Here is a 15,701-nt window from a genome sequence, read left to right as displayed (position 1 = left end):
CTATTATCATTACTAGGCTATTGTTATAATTGGCAGTAGCACCAGACTTCTAATGTGAGCTTGCAGGCATTGTTATCATTATTATTAGGGGGACAAGCCCGAGGGGCATACGCGTTTCCTAGGACCAGCGGTGCTAGGAACACTATTGTAATTGTAAAGATTTTTATTTTTATTTTTCTCCGGCTAAAAGTGGTGCTGCAGGCTAAACCGTGCAAGGGAAGGCGGTGCAATTTGGAGGGTTGGTCCAGACTCCTGCAAATATCTCAGACACAAAAAACTACATATATCCACCTGCAGGGGGCGCTATAACCTAGGCCAACACGTTTTTGCCTATAACTCCCAAACCGAATGTCGTACATTCAAAAACTGGAAAACCTACTTTTTCGAACTACTCCTTGGGATTTTGTCCGATCTGCGTGAAACTTGACACATACACTCTTCAGCTGGACCTGATCTGAAGTTATCAAAAGAATTTTGCTCGGTCAAAAAATGTGAAAAATGAAATTTGTATTAACGAACAAATTTCGGTAGCTAGCTATAAAAATGTAAACTGTTTGATATCTCGGTCAAACTAAATGCTATTACCACCAAATTTGAGATCCTTGGTTGCCATGAGACTGGGAAGGGATGAGCCGAATTTGGAGCTAAAAGGATAAGAAGTTTATATCTCCTGAACGGCTACGCAGATTTTTACGAAAGTTGGTCGGTATGATGTAGGGCCAATCCTGAGGCCATATCTTGAAGGTGGTCATGACTGGTCAATGTGAGCGTGGCTTATTAAATAAATCCAAATAGGCACACATTCAGCCTTTTGCACTTCCAGTGCACTTCCCATTACAGCGAATACCAAGGCTCAGACGTTGGCCTGTGTCTTCACTTTTGCCCTGAGCCTGGCATCCTTTGGGGCCAACTTCAGTGGGCTCTGCGGTGCGCGGGGTGCGGGTTGCGCGGGGGGGCTTGGCCCACGTTCATAACTGCTTGCAGTTCTAGTTATTATTATTATGAGTAGTAGTAGGCCTATTATAATTACTAGGCTATTGCTATATAATTATATGAGGTTACATGCTTTATTATTATCCACCCATTTCCATCCATTTTCATCCGCTTATCCGGGGCCGGGTCGCGGGGGCAGCTGCCTGAGCAGGGACACCCAGACTTCCCTCTCCCCGGATACTGCCTCCAGCTCTTCCGGGAGGACCCCAAGGCGTTCCCAGGCCAGCTGGGCGACATAGTCACACCAGCGTGTCCTGGGTCTTCCTCGGGGTCTCCTCCCGGAGGGACATGCCAGGAACACCTCCCGAGGGAGGCGTCCCGGGGGCATCCGAAACAGATGCCCGAGCCACCTCAGCTGGCTCCTCTCGATGTGGAGGAGCAGCGGCTCTACTCTGAGCTCCTCCCGGGTGACAGAGCTCTTCACCCTATCTCTAAGGGAGCGCCCTGCCACCCTGCGGAGGAAACTCATTTCGGCCGCTTGTATCCGGGATCTTATTCTTTCGGTCATGACCCAAAGTTCATGGCCATAGGTGAGGGTCGGAACGTAGATTGACTGGTAAATCGAGAGCTTCGCCTTTCGGCTCAGCTCTCTCTTCACCACGACGGACCGATACAAAGACCGCATTACTGCGGCCGCTGCACCGATCCGTCTGTCAATCTCACGCTCCATCCTTCCCTCACTCGTGAACAAGACCCCAAGATACTTAAACTCCTCCACTTGAGGCAGGAACTCTCCTCCCACCTGGAGGGAGCAGGCCACCTTTTTCCGGTCGAGAACCATGGCCTCGGATTTGGAGGTGCTGATTCTCATCCCAGCCGCTTCGCACTCGGCTGCAAACTGCCCCAGGACATGCTGGAGGTCCCGGCTCGAAGGAGCCAACAAGACCACATCATCCGCGAAAAGCAGAGATGAGATCCATTGGCTCCCGAACCAGATCCCCTCCGGCCCGTGGCTGCGCCTAGAAATTCTGTCCATAAAAGTAATGAACAGAACCGGTGACAAAGGGCAGCCCTGCCGGAGTCCAACATGTACTGGGAACAGGTCTGACTTACTGCCGGCAATGCGAACCAAGCTCCTGCTCCGGCAGTACAGGGACCGTACGGCCCTTAACAGAGGGCCCCCGACCCCGTACTCCCGGAGCACCCCCCACAGTATGCCACGAGGGACACGGTCGAATGCCTTCTCCAAGTCCACAAAACACATGTGGACTGGTTGGGCAAACTCCCATGAACCCTCGAGCACCCTGCGGAGGGTATAGAGCTGGTCCAGTGTTCCACGGCCAGGACGGAAACCGCATTGTTCCTCCTGGATCCGAGGTTCGACTATCGGCCGAATTCTCCTCTCCAGTACCCTGGAATAGACTTTCCCGGGGAGGCTGAGGAGTGTGATCCCCCGGTAGTTGGAACACACCCTCCGGTCCCCCTTTTTAAATAGGGGGACCACCACCCCGGTCTGCCAGTCCAGAGGCACTGTCCCCGACTGCCACGCGATGCTGCAGAGACGTGTCAGCCAAGACAGCCCCACAACATCCAGAGACTTGAGGTACTCAGGGCGGATCTCATCCACCCCCGGTGCTTTGCCACTGAGGAGCTTACGGACTACCTCAGTGACTTCGGCTTGGGTGATGGATGGGTCAACCTCTGAGTCCCCAGCCTCTGCTTCCTCTATGGAAGGCGTGTCAGCGGGATTGAGGAGATCCTCGAAGTATTCCTTCCACCGCCCGACGATGTCCCCAGTCGAGGTCAACAGCTCCCCACCTCCACTGTAAACAGTGTTGGTGGAGGACTGCTTCCCCCTCCTGAGGCGCCGGATGGTTTGCCAGAATTTCTTCGAGGCCGACCGGTAGTCCTCCTCCATGGCCTCCCCGAACTCTTCCCAGACCCGAGTTTTTGCTTCCGAGACTGCCCGTGCTGCCGCACGCTTGGCCTGCCGGTACCCGTCAGCTGCCTCAGGAGTCCCCCGGGCCAGCCAGGCTTGACAGCAACCCTTACTTCCGGGGTCCACCACCGGGTTCGGGGATTGCCGCCGCGACAGGCACCGGAGACCTTACGGCCACAGCTCCGGACAGCCGCGTCAACAATGGAGGTGGAGAACATGGTCCATTCGGACTCAATGTCCCCAGCCTCCCTCGGGATCTGGTCAAAGCTCTCCCGGAGGTGGGAGTTAAAGATCTCCCTGGCAGAGGGTTCTGCCAGACGTTCCCAGCAGACCCTCACGATACGTTTGGGTCTGCCAGGTCTGTCCAGCTTCCTCCCCCGCCAGCGGATCCAACTCACCACCAGGTGGTGATCAGTTGACAGCTCAGCCCCTCTCTTCACCCGAGTGTCCAAGACATACGGCCGGAGGTCAGATGACACGACCACAGAGTCGATCATTGATCTCCGGCCTAGGGTGTCCTGGTGCCACGTGCACATATGGACACCCTTATGCTTGAACATGGTGTTTGTTATGGACAAACTGTGACTAGCACAGAAGTCCAGTAACAAAACACCACTCGGGTTCAGATCGGGGAGGCCGTTCCTCCCAATCACACCCCTCCAGGTAACACTGTCATCGCCCACGTGGGCGTTGTAGTCCCCCAGGAGAACGACGGAGTCCCCGGTTGGAGCACTCTCCAGTACCCCTCCCAGGGACTCCAAGAAGGCCGGGTACTCTGCACCGCTGTTCGGCCCATAAGCCGAGACAACGGTGAGAGCCCTATCCCCGACCCGAAGGCGCAGGGAAACGACCCTCTCGTTCACCGGGGAGAACTCCAACACATGGCGGCTGAGCTGGGGGGCTATAAGCAGGCCCACACCAGCTCGCCGCCTCTCGCCGCGGGCAACTCCAGAGTAGAAGAGAGTCCAGCCTCTCTCAAGGAGTTGGGTTCCAGAGCCCAGGCTGTGCGTGGAGGTGAGCCCGACTATTTCTAGCCGGTACCGCTCAACCTCCCGCACCAGCTCAGGCTCTTTCCCCCCCCAGTGAGGTGACATTCCATGTCCCCATGGCTAGAGTCACCATCCGGGGATTGGGCCGCCGGGGCCCCCGCCCACGACCGCCACCCATATCCCTCTGCACCGGCCCCGTCTGAACCCTCCCGCGAGTGGTGAGCCCACGGGAGGGCGGGCCCACGTTGCTCGTTCGGGCTGCGCCCGGCCGGGTCCCGTGGGCAGAGACCCGGCCACCAGGCGCTCGCCTGCGAGCCCCAACCCCAGGCCTGGCTCCAGGGTGGGGCCCCGGTGACGCCGATCCGGGCGACGTGCACGTCCTTGGTCTTGTTTTATTCATCAGGGGCGAGTGAACCGATCTTAGTCTGACCCGTCACCTAGGACCTGTTTGCCTTGGGAGACCCTACCAGGGGCATTAAGCCCCGGACAACATAGCTCCTAGGATCATTCGGGTGCTCAAACCCCTCCACCACGATAAGGTGCCGGTTCAAGGAGGAGTTTATTATTATTATTATTATTATTATTATTATTATTATTATTATCATCATTATTATTATTTTATTATTATTATTATCATCATCATCATCAGTAGGCCTATTATCAGTACTAGGCTATTGCTATAATTGGGAATTGGCACCAGACCTCTGATATGAATTTATGCTTTATTATTGTTATTATTACTAGGCGTAATAGTAGGCATATCATCTGCATTTTTTACAGAAGCTTGCAGGTAGGCGATGTTAATGTGAGACCTGAGCCTGCTTTGCCTTGCAAAGATCCATAATTCTTGGCTCAATGTCTGATACACATAGCCTCAAATCATCCTCGAGTTGTGCACGATTGCGGTTTACCCAGTTTACCTATTCTTTTGGCCACTGCATACGATGCCTCCAAACACTGTTTAGACACAGTGCTGTGCACTGAAATGGTTGCCTGTTGCTGATGGAGGCCATCAAGCTTTCTTTTAAAATATTGTAACTCCCCTTGTGGACTGTGGCACAAAGACTCTTGGGTATTCTGTTGTTGTTGTAATTATGGTTCGTGAATGTGTTTGTGGATAAGAGGATGTATAAGATGGTTGCGGGTTAATTCACATCCTTTGTTCTGTGGTCAAAATGTGTCGAGTTAACATAGATGATAAAAATGTTGGCACTGTGAGTGAAGGGATGTTTGCCGGGAGAGACTTCCCGTCTGTTAAGCTGTTAATGTGTGTTGAAAATAAATGGCGAATCTCTGGCTAGAGCTTGCCAAGCTTTACTCTGTCTTCTTCTTACTGCTGCACTGCTACAATATACAGTTGGTTTATCCTTAATGCCAGCATGCTTTGTTTAGAGGTGCCTTTTTAGTTTGCAGGGCTTCATGCTGTCGTTTGCCAGCACTTCGGCACACACAACACACTGAGGGATCAGAACAGCCGTGACTGTAAACCCAAACTGCAGGTATGCTTTATCATACGATTTGCAGCCTGGACACCGAATAGTCGGTGGTGATAGTCCTGACTATTCTCTGTTTTGGCACCTCAGTGGTGGAACGAACTCCCGACCAGTGTCAGGACAGTGAAATCACTCTCCATCTTCCGCAAAAGACTCAAGACTCATTTTTTTCAGACTTCACCTTGACCCCGCATAGCATCACTCCCGCCAACCCCTACCCCCGGCCCAAAAAAATATCATTCATATCGTTGGCACTTCTATCATAGCATTTTTGCACTTAAAGAATCTTTGACAAATAGCAGTTATGATCCTCAGATGAGGGCTTGACAATTGTTTCTATATTTCTTTTACTCCATCGACAGTGATATGTCGTGGTTTCTCTCTTGTGACAAATGTACTTATTGTAAGTCGCTTTGGACAAAGGCGTCTGCTAAATGCCCTAAATGTAAATGTAATGTTAATGTAAATGCTCCGGTCCGAATAATAATCCGGACAGATTCAATAGGGCTTCACACTGTTAGTGCTCGGGCCATAATGATAACTTTGGTGTTGTGATTATCATTCTCGCAAGTGTGTTCCACATTTGTAAACAAAAAAAAGATCAAGTTGGTTTGTTAGTGGGATTACACAAAAACTATTGAACGAATTTCCATGAAGGCAGATGGGTCTCTCCCAGAATAGAGCCCATTAATTTTGGTAAAAATACAGATAAAGGGACGCATCCAGGAAATGTTTTTGGATGTCTGAAAGAGGACTATGTCACACTTGAACCCCAAACTGTAGCCAAGGCATCCTGTCATTCCACATACTACTTTGGTTGTGCATATTCCACTGTATTTGTTTCCATATAAAGTCTGAGCATGGCCTCATTTTAATGTGTTTCCACAGGCCTTGTTGCAGGCCCACGACGTCGTGGCCCATGAGGTTTACAGTGACGAGGCTCTGAGGGTGACTCCTCCACCCACCTCGCCCTACCTAAACGGAGACTCCCCAGAGAGCACCAACGGAGACATGGACCTGGAGAACGTTACCAGAGTCCGCCTGGTCCAGTTCCAGAAGAATACAGACGAGCCAATGGTACACAGTTAAACAAACATGCTGCAATCTCTCTAACATTTCCACTGAGATAACACTTAACCCTTATTGTTACGACCTTATTCAATGTATCATCTACTGGTTCTAGTTTTGCATGTGTTTGTGTGTTGATTCATGCAGGGTATCACGCTGAAGATGAATGACTCAAACCACTGCATCGTTGCAAGGATAATGCATGGAGGAATGATCCACAGACAAGGTACACTTTTTAATTGTTACAACTCACATGTATGCCGACACCATAACTATAAGAGTCATTTGATAAAATGCTTCCTTCACTCTACAAAAAATCAGGCTCACTATTCATTGACTGATCAACAAACCAAATGTGAACAGAGAACCATGCCTTGTAAAATAGTCACATTTGCATACGCTCTTCTGAAAAAAAAAAAAAAGTGTTTAATATGATTAAGATAGTGGAAAAATAATCCAACGCTGATTTTACAGTTCTATGTGAGTGAATCTTGCTCTTGGGCGCTGTATTCATAGAATTTTATTCAGACAGAAATGCTCTAGCACTGCACTGAGGAACACTGGGATTAAGCGCTTATGCAGCAAGAAAAAAAACACTGAATGTTTTTGACTGACAATAGCTGGGTGCAAAGGTGCAATTTTTCATTATGGATTATTTTTAATTGGCCGTACACATCACCACACACCCCTTTCCCAACATCACAGGACTTATTTCAACCTATCAGTGCATATCATGTACGGCAGACATAGATTTTTTTTTTTCAGTCATTTTTTACACAAGGATCTACATTTTTATTTGAATAAAGAATATGTGCACTACTGCCAACTCTGTCTAGGTTGTTAACCTAATGCTATGTTGACAGAGGTTTGACGTCAGAAATAACAAAGTGTTCAGCAGATCTGGTCATTGATAGTTTCTGGCTTAAACACAAGAAAATAAGATGATTTTCATACATCGGATGAAGAATTAAAAAAAGAAAAAAACTAAATTATAACCTCATGTCCAATGTGCAATTGTTAATGTTAATGATACAAACTCAGAAAGCAGTATCTTTTGCCACAGGGCTTACCACGGTCTAAGGTAAACTAGAAAGATTGCATGTCTTGGTGGCCGATGTGATTTCGGAAATCTGCTGAATGTACTGAATTTTTCAAAAGCTGATTTTTTTAAAGCCTGAATAGTAAGAGGCTGAATGGGCTAAAAACATGCTGAACATTTTTGATAGTTGAACAGTTTCTCTAGCCGAATAGAAAGCTGAATGTATGAAAAAGCTGAAAGGGCAGAAAAGTAAGAGGGCTGAAAGAGCTTAAAAAGGTGAACATTTTGATAGCTGTACAGTTTCTGTAGCTGAACATGAAGCTGAATGAAAAAGCCAAAAAGACAGAAAGATGAATATTTGAAAAAGCTGAAAAGGCAGAAAAGCTGAAAAGTAAGAGGGCTGAAATAGCTTAAAAAGGTGAACAGTTTCTCTGGCTGCACATATCCTGGAGCTGTAGCAGAACCAAAGTTGAAAATGTCCCCATAAGAATGAATGGGAAAACGCCTTCTAAACTTCTGCGAGTTTTGAAAAAATGTAATGGTTATCGCAAAAATATTTATATTAAGTAACAGGAGACATTGCTGAACTCTGTGATGTCTTTTGATTTCTGTAGAGTGAAAAATGAGGGTGCCAGAGTGAGAGACAAAACAGGTACCGTCTGCTCTCCTCCAGAATGTAGGCTCAAAATTAACATTGCGGAATAAGAATCTGAATACATCTGAAATAAGGCCATCAGCTGAAAGCCAACAATATTTCCTACATTTATATGTATATGTCTATGTGAAGTAAAAGCTGTGAGATCCAAATCAAGCTGAAGAGAATTTTTTTCTCCACTTTTGCCAGCTGCTGTCCACTCTAGCGATGATGTCACGCCCTCTAGCTCACGCAATACACACCCATTATAAAATCAGAAGATGGCCTCAAAATCCTTCAAACTTTTAGAGTTGGGATGGTGTCTCTAGCTCAAAGTTTGAGGGGCAAGAAGAGGTTGAAAGTCGATGAGTTTTGAAGAGGATTTGAAGATTTTCCCATTTATTTCCATATTATTATTACTTTTATTTTTTTAACTTGAATATTTGAAAAAGCTGAACATTTAAAAAGCTGAACAGTGCAAGGTCGAATGAGCTTAAAAAGCTGAACGTTTTCATAGTTGAATGGTTTCTATAGCTGAAGGTATGCTGAAGCAGTAGCAGAATGAAATTTGAAAAATTACCCATAAGGATGAATGGGGAAAAAATTACAGAAAAAGCTGAATATTTCCAAAAGTATAAAAGATAGAAAAGCCAAAAATACTTGCAGTCATGTCCTTAAGAAGCTTAAGGACATATGGAAGGAGAAGAATAAATTCCAGAAGGACAATAGCTTGCAGCATTCACACTAATTATTGCTTAGCAAGGAAGTTATCAGTTTCACGTTTTTGCATAAGCCTGTGTAAGAGTGTCGATGTCCAAAATGAATATCAGCTAAATTTGAGCATGAAAAAAATATTAAAAATCATAAGGAATGAAGTTCAAATTGGATTATTATGGGAGATTAAGAACACTATATATTCTTCGTAGTATTTACTGTAGGGCGCAGCTTTGTTGGTTATGACACCTGGAAGGATTTATTTTCAATCTTTTTGACACTTTCACATCTAATGTCAAATGGCACCATATCATTTCTATGGCTGTGTCGATATTTCGTTCAGATGGAAAAACAGCTTACGTTTGCATGAAACATCATATCATTATTAATGTAAATCTATAGGAGGCAGAGGGAAGATGGGAACATTTTAGATTTTCCTCAGTAAAAAGTGCTATTTGTCAGAAAGGTTTTTTTTATTCCCAACTTGTCAAAAACGGGTGCTTTGGGATGGCAGCCGACCCGTGCTGGAATGCCAAAGCGTCAGTTTTTGATGAGTTGGGAAACGCAGAGCGGCATTATTAAATGAGTTAGGGATGAGACTGAAAAATCAACTTTTCTAACAAATAGCACCTTCCTAACCTTCCTAGATGGACAGTCAAAAAAATGAAATGTCTCCTTCATCTTCGCTTTAAAAGGAGTTAACAGTGACTGTAGCATACCACTAACTAACTCTACTAAATCTATGATGTGGTGATAGGAAAGCCATCTTGATTACAAAGCAGGCTTTTATGTACTGTAGCTGTAAGGGGGAAAACAGCAACAGAGCCTAATGTTTTGAAAAGGTTTTGATTATGGTTATTTGGTTGCTATGGCGCCGTATAAGGTGGCAGCCTGTAACAGCAGCTCCTGTGGGTTTTCAAGTTTTTTCAAGTTTTTTCTTAGTTTTTGTTGTATCTCTGTTCTGATTCTCGCTGAACTTTGGCGGCTCTTCTCCGGAGACTGAGAGAGGACGAGCACCTTTCTTTTTTTCTTTTTTGGACTTTTGTGGCACTTTTTAGTGATGTTTTTCCTAGCCCTAGCAACGGAGGGTCAGGAGCGCATCATTGAGCGCATTGTTTACACACGCGACCAGCTGATTGCGCTGTGTGAACCTGCACTGCTACCCGGAACCAGGCCTGAGGTCCTGAAGGAGCTGCGGAGGAGACGCCGCAGCTGCAGAGCCGGAGTCAAACGGAGGGTTAAGAAGAGGAGACACAGACCGGCTGTACCGGCGATCGTCATGGGGAACGTGAGGTCTCTGGGGAACAAGACGGACGAGCTCACCGCTCTGATAAAGGCTCAGAGTGAATATCGTGAGTGCAGTGTGTTGTGTTTCACGGAGACATGGCTTCACTCAAACATCCCGGACCACAGCGTGGCGATTCCCGGCTTCAGCACTGTTCGGGCGGACAGGGACGTGACAAGCAGCGGAAAGAAGAAAGGAGGAGGGATTGCACTGTATGTGAGTGAGAGGTGGTGTAATCCCGGACATGTTCACGTGAAGAAACGTCTCTGTACCCCGGACATTGAACTGCTGACTGTGGGGATGAGGCCTTATTATTTGCCCCGGGAATTCACGTCCGCCGTCATTATCGGTGTGTACGTTCCTCCTTCAGCTGATGCGGCGCTGGCCTGTGACGTCATCCACTCCGCTGTTGCCCAGATACAGACGCAGCATCCTAACGCATTTATTGTCATCACCGGGGATTTTAATCACGTCTCACTGGACAAAACCCTCCCAACATTTCACCAGTATGTTGACTGCCCCACCAGAGACTGTAACACACTAGATCTGTTGTATGCAAATGCTAAGGATGCATACAGTCCCACAGCCCTCCCCCCTCTTGGAAGATCTGACCACAACCTGGTTCTGCTGACCCCTAAGTATATGCTGCTTGTTCAGCGGCAGCCTGTCCACACTAGGAGCTTGAGGAGGTGGACTCAGGAGGCTGCTGACGCACTACAGGACTACTTTGAGTCGACAGACTGGGATGCACTTGTTGAGCCACATGGAGAGGATCTCGACAGCATGACCGACTGCATCACAGAATACATCAGGTTCTGTGAACACACCACCATGCCAACCCGGACTGTACGCTGCTTCCCTAATAATAAGCCGTGGATCACCAATGATCTGAAAGCCCTTCTTTACAAGAAGAAGAGGGCGTTCAGGTCTGGAGACAGGGAAGAACTGAGGAGAGTGCAGCATGAACTCAGGGATATGCTGAGGGCCTGTAAAGACACCTACAGGAGGAAGCTGGAGGCCAAACTCCAGCAGAACAATGTGGGGGATGTGTGGACTGGTATGAAGCAGATCACTGGGTGTAAGGTGAGCGGCAGACAGTCATCGGGCAGCCTGGAGAGGGCAAATGAGCTGAACAGATTCTTCAATAGGTTCAGCTCACAGCCTTCTGTCGTCTCCCTGACACCTCCAGACCCCCACACACCCTCACTGCCCCCAATGCTTCCTCCCCTCCCCCCTCACTCCCCTGCTGTGAGCTCTCCTGTGCAGCACCTCTCCTCCTCCTCCACCTCCTCGTCCTCCACTGAAGACACCAGCAGCCTCCCCCGCATGACTGTGACTGCAGGCCAGGTTAGGAGACAGCTGGAGAGACTCCACCAGCAGAAGGCTGCAGGCCCTGACGGTATCAGCCCCAGGATCCTGAAGACATGTGCCAGCCAGCTGTCTCCTGTCCTACAACACCTCTATAAACTGAGCCTGGGTCAGGAGAGAATACCGGTGCTTTGGAAGACTTCCTGCCTGGTTCCTGTTCCAAAGAAGTCGACACCATTAGACCTCAATGACTATCGACCAGTGGCCCTCACATCTTACGTCATGAAGGTGCTGGAGAGACTGGTTTTGGCCAACCTGAGGCCACAGGTGAGAGCCCTGCTAGACCCTCTGCAATTTGCTTACCAGCCCCACTTGGGAGTTGATGACGCTGTCATCTACCTGCTGCAACGAGCCCATTCGTACCTGGATGGTGGAGGAGGTACTGTGAGAATCACATTCTTTGATTTCTCCAGTGCTTTTAACACCATTCAGCCACTGCTACTGGGGGAGAAGCTGCGGGTGATGGGTGTAGACGACACAATGATCTCCTGGATTACTGACTACCTGACAGGCAGGCCACAGTTTGTCCGTATGGGCAGTGTTCTGTCTGATGCGGTGGTTAGTGATACAGGAGCTCCACAGGGGACTGTACTGTCTCCTTTCCTGCTCACCTTATACACCACTGACTTTCAGTACAACACTGGGTCGTGTCACCTGCAAAAGTTTTCTGACGACTCGGCTGTTGTTGGGTGTATAAGTGAGGGACAGGAGGAGGAGTACAGGGCACTGGTAGACAACTTTGTGGAGTGGACTGGACAGAATCACCTGCGGCTGAACATCAGCAAGACCAGAGAGATGGTGATAGATTTCAGGAAGAAAAGGAAGACGGCTTTCCAACCACTGTGCATTCTGGGAAGGGATGTGGAGGCGGTGGAGGATTACAAGTACCTGGGTGTTACCATCAACCACAGACTGGACTGGAAATCTAACACTGAAGCTGTTTACAAGAAGGGGATGAGCAGACTTTACTTCCTGAGGAAGCTGAGATCCTTCAACGTGTGCAGCAAGATGTTGGAGATCTTTTATCAGTCTGTGGTGGCCAGTGTACTTTTCTTTGCTGTGGTTTGTTGGGGAGGCAGCATCGGAGCCAGCGACACCAACAGACTCAACAAACTGATCAGGAAGGCTGGCTCTGTGATTGGCTGCAAACAGGACACTCTGGAGGCTGTGGTGGAGAGGAGGACACTGAAAAAACTGTTATCCATCATGGATAATCCTCTCCACCTTCTCCAACTCACACTGGTCAGACAGCGGAGCACCTTCTCCGGAAGCTGCTTCAGCTTCGCTGTCGAAGCAACAGATACAGGAAATCTTTCCTGCCACAATCCATCACTTTATACAATAACTCTCTCACCTCTGCCTGACAGAGAACTCTGGTCTCTCTACTGTTCTGTTGTATATATTATTATTGTTATAGTATATTTTGCATATTTTGTTTTGTTGTATATATTATTACTGTTTATTGTTTATAGCACACTGTGCACTGTATATATACACTATGTATATATTGGATTCTATTTATGTTATGTACGAAGTGTTTTATTTGCGGACCCACTGCTGCTGTAACAAAATAATTTCCCAGTCTGGGATCATTAAAGTAATTCTATCTATCTATCTATCTATCTATCTATATGTTTGTCTTTATCATCCTTTGTCTCTCTGTCAAAGCTCACTAGTCCATTCCTTTCAGGAACGTTGCATGTTGGAGATGAGATCAGGGAGATCAACAGCATCAGTGTAGCCAACCAGACTGTCGAGCAGCTGCAGAAGATGCTGGTGAGTGTGTGTGCAGGGACGTGCACATGATTACAGCGCGCCAATTTTTTTTTCAGGCCTTAATAACACAATTTGTAGATTAATTAATGTAAAAATAATAAACAAAGTACTTATAGAAAGCTAACTACTTAGCTGTGTATCCTGTGTAGCTGTGAGTGATATGCAATTGCCATTTCTTTTGTGTCAACAAATTATTGTCAACATGAGTTTATTCACATTATCATAATACTGAGGTTTGAAAGACATGCAATTCAGCTGTGGTTTTTGAAAAGCAATAAAACACTGGTTTATTATTAGGCTGTTTATTGGAGGGCAAGTACAAACTAGAAATGCATGCTACACATCTAAAAATGTGACAAAACCAAGAAATGACTACTGTGACTGTTAGTAGGAACAGCATGTTTACAACAGCAAAGTCACAGTAAACTCAATATCTGGAAGAAGTTTAAGATTTGTGGCAAGATAAACAGCCGACACAGCTGTCAGATTTGATTATTCTTAATGCTCATTAACAAGCAGTTAGCTTAACAAGCACAAATGGGCGCTTTTCTGAATAAGTGGAAGGCAACTTGTTAGCCCCCACAAGAAAGTTATGTTAATGGGATGATAACTCACAAAGGTTCAAGTCGCTCCATTGTCACGTGGTGGAGTTCACCATGAGGCAGCGGCTTCTCTCTCTCTCTCTCTCTCTTTCCCTCTGTGAGAGACAGAGTGGAGCCGCAGCGGACAGAGAAGCCGCTTTATAGGCTCAACACACTCACAACACCATATTACGTACGAAATTCGTACGGTAGATAACCGTGGCGTTTTTATACCGCCATTTTTTTTACATCCCTATACACAACAGGAATTTATTTATTCATTAAAAAACACACAAAAAGGGCACTTTTTAATATGAGGTAAAAAGGGCAGGGGCTCAAGCATCCCTTGGGCCCCTTGTGTGTGTCTGTGTGTCCGTGTGTCTGTGTGTGTGTATAAGCTTCTGACTTGTCTAGTCAGTGCTTAAGTGTTGTTACTGCTACATACTGTATTAAAAGTAAAAAAGTAGATTTCAGTAAAATCTCATATGCTGAACTACAACAGGACCAAACTGTGTGTGTGTGTGTGTCCATGTCCACAGAGGGAGATGAGAGGCAGCATCACATTCAAAATAGTGCCAAGTTACCGGATGCAGGATTCCTCGTGTGAGGTAACACCTCCTCCTCTTCACTGCTGATGTGACCTGCTGATCATATTACTAACTGCTCACCATACTGAGTGTGTGTGCATGTAACCCAAGGATGTTGTGTGTGTGGAGTGTGCTGTGTGTGTGTGTGTGTTTTGCTGTGTTTTGCTGGGGCTGGGTCAGATATTTAGCACACCAATTTCACAACCAAGATACCAGAACCTCCCTCTCCCCCTCTGGTCCAGGAATGAGCCACACCTCTCTGTGTGATCCCACCCTGCTCCTGCCCACAGACCACCACAACTGTACAAACTCTCACACACTACAAAGGTGGACCAAATAATAGAAACATTGTACAATTTGATATTTATAAATTAAGTATAATAAGTCCACTAATATATATAATATTGTTGTATGATAAATTGTTATTAATCTGCCTCCGTGCTAATGGCAGCCGATTCCATTAGGCATTATGATTTTGGGGTTGTCCACCCCATTCTTGTGAATGCAGAATGTCAGGGACACCTTGAGGGAATTTTATTACATGTGGCCCAAACTTCCACTTGGATTTAGCAATGAACTGATAAAGTTGTGTGTTTAGCCATAACCCAAGGCTTCCTATGCTCATAATGACAGGATAAAAAGGATGAAGTGATGACATTTCCTATCCAAAAGGTTAAAGTTCAGTTTCACTGTGACAGCACAATGTTCTGCAAAAACATGCAACACCATAAGTCCCCCTAAGAGAGGGGGAATGTGACCATATTAGGCATTTGGCTAGATATTGAATTGGTGACAGTTAACATGGGTTTCCACCTTGAAACTGTGCTGATTGTAGAGATCTCCAGTGCTGCTTGGTTGAAAGTGTGTTAAGCATCCATGTTTAAGAATTTGTAGCCTCCATGCAGCAATCATCCATATTTAAACTATTGTAGTCCTCCCGATAAGCTCAAGTTTAGCACACAAACACATATCTCAGTGTACAGAGATGGTTATTTGCAGTATTGAGCTGTGATGGTCTGTGTAAGGGATGGCTTCATGGGCTCGGCTGTTCAGCAACAGATATAAGACTACCGCCCCCCTGTGCTGATTTAAGGACGTGCAACCTAGAGGACTGCTGATCTTGTTGTTACCCATGTCTTGTTGACGCATTTCATTACGTCAGCATTGTAGTGGGTCTCTATTGCCGGCGCTGCCCAGAAAGTTGTGTCTGGTGTGTGTCTGTGAGCTCTGTGTATATGGCCACAAGTTCATGGATATTTGTATGAGATTGAGTGTGTATACGTGTGTGTGGTAGC

At 46.7% G+C, this 15,701-nt stretch overlaps 1 protein-coding gene across 22 annotated transcripts in view; it reads left to right on the top strand.

Annotated features, from left to right (window-relative positions):
• Nucleotides 1-15,701, top strand: part of caska (calcium/calmodulin-dependent serine protein kinase a) — a 253,409-nt gene that overhangs the window by 212,310 nt on the left and 25,398 nt on the right. For all 22 annotated transcript variants that reach the window (XM_030428180.1, XM_030428183.1, XM_030428178.1 and 19 more), the window contains 4 exons: nt 6,243-6,431; nt 6,570-6,648; nt 13,153-13,238; nt 14,359-14,427. In XM_030428180.1, the coding sequence (XP_030284040.1) occupies nt 6,243-6,431; nt 6,570-6,648; nt 13,153-13,238; nt 14,359-14,427 (423 nt within the window). The remainder of the gene's footprint in view (nt 1-6,242; nt 6,432-6,569; nt 6,649-13,152; nt 13,239-14,358; nt 14,428-15,701) is intronic.

This window comes from Sparus aurata, chromosome 9 (assembly GCF_900880675.1).
Source record: "Sparus aurata chromosome 9, fSpaAur1.1, whole genome shotgun sequence".
Classification (NCBI taxonomy): Eukaryota; Metazoa; Chordata; class Actinopteri; order Spariformes; family Sparidae; genus Sparus; species Sparus aurata.
Note: the sequence above shows the minus strand (reverse complement) of the source record. Positions and strands in the feature narration are given on the sequence as shown.